Raw genomic sequence first — 3,720 nt, forward strand, 5'->3', positions numbered from 1 at the left:
GACGTGTGCTCTTCCGATCTAAGCCAATCAAAAGCTTGTACTATAGTGCCGTTTGCGGCTAAACTGCGTTAGATGGTTGACTGGTGATGTCATTTCCAATTACAAATTTCTTACCCCCACCACCGATATGCTCTTACCAGTCCTCCATGGTTCCAATTACTGTATTTTACAGTGTCTCTCTGTGTCACACTGTGTAACACCAGGCTTTTCTTGTTGGAAACCACCCTACATAACGGCTGCGTTCCGCAAAGCGCATTATGAGCAAGATTTATCTTTTTATCTTTGTTTAACATTTGATGAACAACAAGGATATGCATGATATATCATGCGCATGATGCGCTTTGCGGAACGCAGCCAACGCTGCATAATGCATATGACGTAAGGCATAAAAGAATCAACCAATTAGAGTATAAAATGAAGGACTCTGATTAGTTGATTTTCTTATTGCCTTATGTTTTATGCGTAATGTAGTGTTATGCAAAAGCTTGTCCTCCCGCTTTTCCGGTGCATGCAATGCAATCGCGCCGACATTCTCTTGATTCTTTTATTTTTCTGTTCTCAATTTACTGATAAATGACCGGTGTGAAGCCAGCTGATAAATGCTATTATTGCTCGCGCGATTCCAATTTAACGACCGTCGATAACGAGTGCATCGCTTCAAGGTACCTTTTCATGTTGACGCTCGACGCTCATTTTTAACTCAAAACAGCACACTTGATTAAAATTGACGAATACCAAATATCAATTTTGATCTGTTTTGACGCTAAAAATGAACATCGAGCGTCAGTAGTAAAAGGCATCTTTAACTGGATTTTCTCGTCCTAGCTGCACTTTCTGCACTTGTTAGTAATTTTAGCATAAAGTAAACATGTTCATAAAAACGAATTCAAGTGTTTGGATCTGCATGCTAAAAAGTTGCCTATACAAAATTAAATGCGAAAATGCAATATAAACGTCTTTATAAACAAAATACCCACGCATTATTTCGCGTGTATATTAATATATTTTGGACACTTTATCGGTGCTTACGTCACGCTGTCGCACTTAAATAATTTTACATATAAATAAAATACATTCTCTGTTAATTGCTAAGTGCACAATCTATTTTTTTATATAAAAATTTCTGATATTGGAAATGATATTAAAATAACAAGATGTTTGATAGAAATAATGTGTTAATTATTATTTTTTTACATATTCCAGCTGCTCAGTTGGTGCACATTAAGACGGATCTACATTAAGCTGGTTTTAAATTAGTTGCAAGCCAATCGCAAACTTGTTACGACAGCCAATCCAAAGCATTGATTTTAAAATCCAAGCTTCAGATTGGCTATCGCAACAAGCTTGCGATCGGCTTGCAACTAACACATTTATGTTTTTGTGTGTGTCGGCCATTGTCGGTCGTAGCCTTTGAGTATATAGATACTTGGACACAGTTTTCGAGCCAACATTCCCTCTCCATGTCTATATACTCAAAGGTCGTAGCTTGATTTGCAAAACAATGCGCAACATTTTCTGAAGCAAAGTGTAAAATAGAGTGTAAAAACGGACTGTTATCGATCTCGTGCGCTTCGCAAGCGTCCACTGCGCTGCGTCTGTCGAAAGCGCTTACACTGCACACAGTAGTTACAGTCAATTTTTCGAGTTGAGCTCGCTGCAAAGATGTCGATTATATTTACGCCGACGAATCAAATACGGCTGACGAACGTAGCCGTTGTTCGTATGAAAAAAGCTGGCAAGCGATTCGAAATTGCATGCTACAAAAATAAAGTGATATCATGGAGAAACAAATTGTGAGTCTCTTTGGCTGAGAAGTTCCGCCAGTTTAACCTAATTTAGTTTCTCTGTTATTAATTTACATTAAGTACATTATCCAGATAGTACCACTATGTATTAAATGAAGGACTTCCTGAAAAAACAGTGCGATCATTTTTATGAAAAATAATAGTTCAATGGGAAAATGTTGCTTGTGCATTGGCATGTTTTTCTTTTCCTGTAAAATTTAAAGAATTGGATACAACATTTTTCCAAGAAGCCCTTTAAATCTCTTTGGCAATTGTATCTACAAGGTTTTACTTTATTTCTTTTTCTCCTCGTCTCCTTTAAAACTCCCTTAATTTGTTTATCTTCTCAGAAATTGTAGTTTCAGTCATTATTAAGAGTCATTTTCAAAAGAATTGTGTTATATAATTTATTTTTCTGGTATTATTCAGAAGATTCATTTTGTTCTTTGTGTAACATGAAACTAAATATGTTCATTATTTCTCTTGGAAATGTGTTTCAGAGAAAAGGATATTGACGAAGTACTACAAACGCATACAATATTCACCAATGTCTCAAAAGGTCAGGTGGCAAAGAAGGAGGATCTCATGAAAGTTTTTGAAACTGAGGATCAGACCGAAATCTGCAAACAGATTCTCGCTAAAGGTGAACTTCAAGTTTCTGACAAAGAGAGGAATTTGGCCTTGGAGTCCATGTTCAAAGACATTGCCACGACAGTTGCTAGCAAGTGTATAAATCCAGAGACCAAGCATCCATATCCAGTTACCATGATTGAAAACGCCATGAGGGAAGAAATACACTTTTCCGTCAAACCTAATCGAAACACCAAGCAGCAGGCATTGGATGTTATCTCACAATTGAAAGAGGTGATGCCTCTGGAGCGTGTGCAAATGAGGCTCAGGATTGTCATTCCGGAAAAAGAGGCTAGGAAATTGAAGGATAAAGTCATTAAGTTTACAACTAAAATGGAAAAGGAAGAATGGGACAATGGATCGTTAACGATAATCTGCTTAATTGATCCAGGTCAATACAGAGGAATAGATGAATTTATACGGTCAGAAACAAAGGGTGCTGCTTTATTGGAATTAGTTAATTTAAATGAGATAGTCGAAGGGGAAGAACTCTTAACGTAAATTGTGAATGGAATTATTACGTACCTAGATACTGTTATTCACTGAGAGAGAAATTGGTATTTATTATTTCTAATTTATAGTTTAAGTATATGTTGACAATTTTGTTACATCTTAACAGTATGGCTAATAAAACAATTTGTATTTGTATATATAAGTTTCATTGAAGCAAATTATCTACATGTACAACATTATCATATAACATCTTTATCACGACATTGTTCCTATTGAAAAAACTGCAATAAATCTTCTTATTAAGATTCAAAATTAAGAATTACACACTCTCCATGTAACTAACTTTATTCTATTCTCTGTAAAAATTGCAATTTTATATATGTAATGGAATACATATCCATTATGAAAATGTATGTCTATTACTTGATTAAGCCTATAGACAAACATTTGATAACAAGTAGTTTTAGAATACTTATTTATTCTAAAGAGTATAGCGGGTTAAGGAGGTGATTTCGGGCCTCGCGCGTAATCGATCGTTATAGTGGGTAAAATGTCCACCCAGATAAAAGAAAATTTTGTGTCAAATTTCATTTCAAAGACCCACACAATTTCGAAATATTACAAGAGATGTGATTTTTTTTGATATTTTTTTTCTCCGCCAAATTTGAATTAATCTTTACAAAAAAAATCATGGTTACAAAGGCTATCCATATACATAAGTTTGAATTTTGTTGTTCTGTGCTGAAAATTCTGTTTTAAAAAAAATCCAGAATATTTTAAATCGCATTTTCTCTAGATCTAAAAAATTGGCCACTTTTTAAAAAATTCAGTGGATAAGTCTTATGCCATATTA

At 34.8% G+C, this 3,720-nt stretch overlaps 2 protein-coding genes across 3 annotated transcripts in view; one reads left to right on the top strand and one right to left on the bottom strand.

Moving 5' to 3' along the window:
- LOC105448509 (uncharacterized aarF domain-containing protein kinase 2-like) overlaps nt 1–3,720 on the bottom strand; it is a 51,491-nt gene that overhangs the window by 15,132 nt on the left and 32,639 nt on the right. The gene's annotated exons all lie outside the window — the stretch shown is intronic.
- LOC105448506 (ribosome maturation protein SBDS) lies at nt 1,447–3,179 on the top strand. Its single transcript, XM_011687145.1, has 2 exons — nt 1,447–1,793; nt 2,285–3,179. Exons 1-2 carry the CDS (start codon nt 1,663–1,665, stop codon nt 2,913–2,915), a joined length of 762 nt encoding a protein of 253 aa, XP_011685447.1. The 5' UTR covers nt 1,447–1,662; the 3' UTR covers nt 2,916–3,179.

The sequence above is a fragment of the Wasmannia auropunctata genome, unplaced genomic scaffold (genome assembly GCF_000956235.1).
Source record: "Wasmannia auropunctata unplaced genomic scaffold, wasmannia.A_1.0 LD336085.1, whole genome shotgun sequence".
NCBI classification, from domain to species: domain Eukaryota; kingdom Metazoa; phylum Arthropoda; class Insecta; order Hymenoptera; family Formicidae; genus Wasmannia; species Wasmannia auropunctata.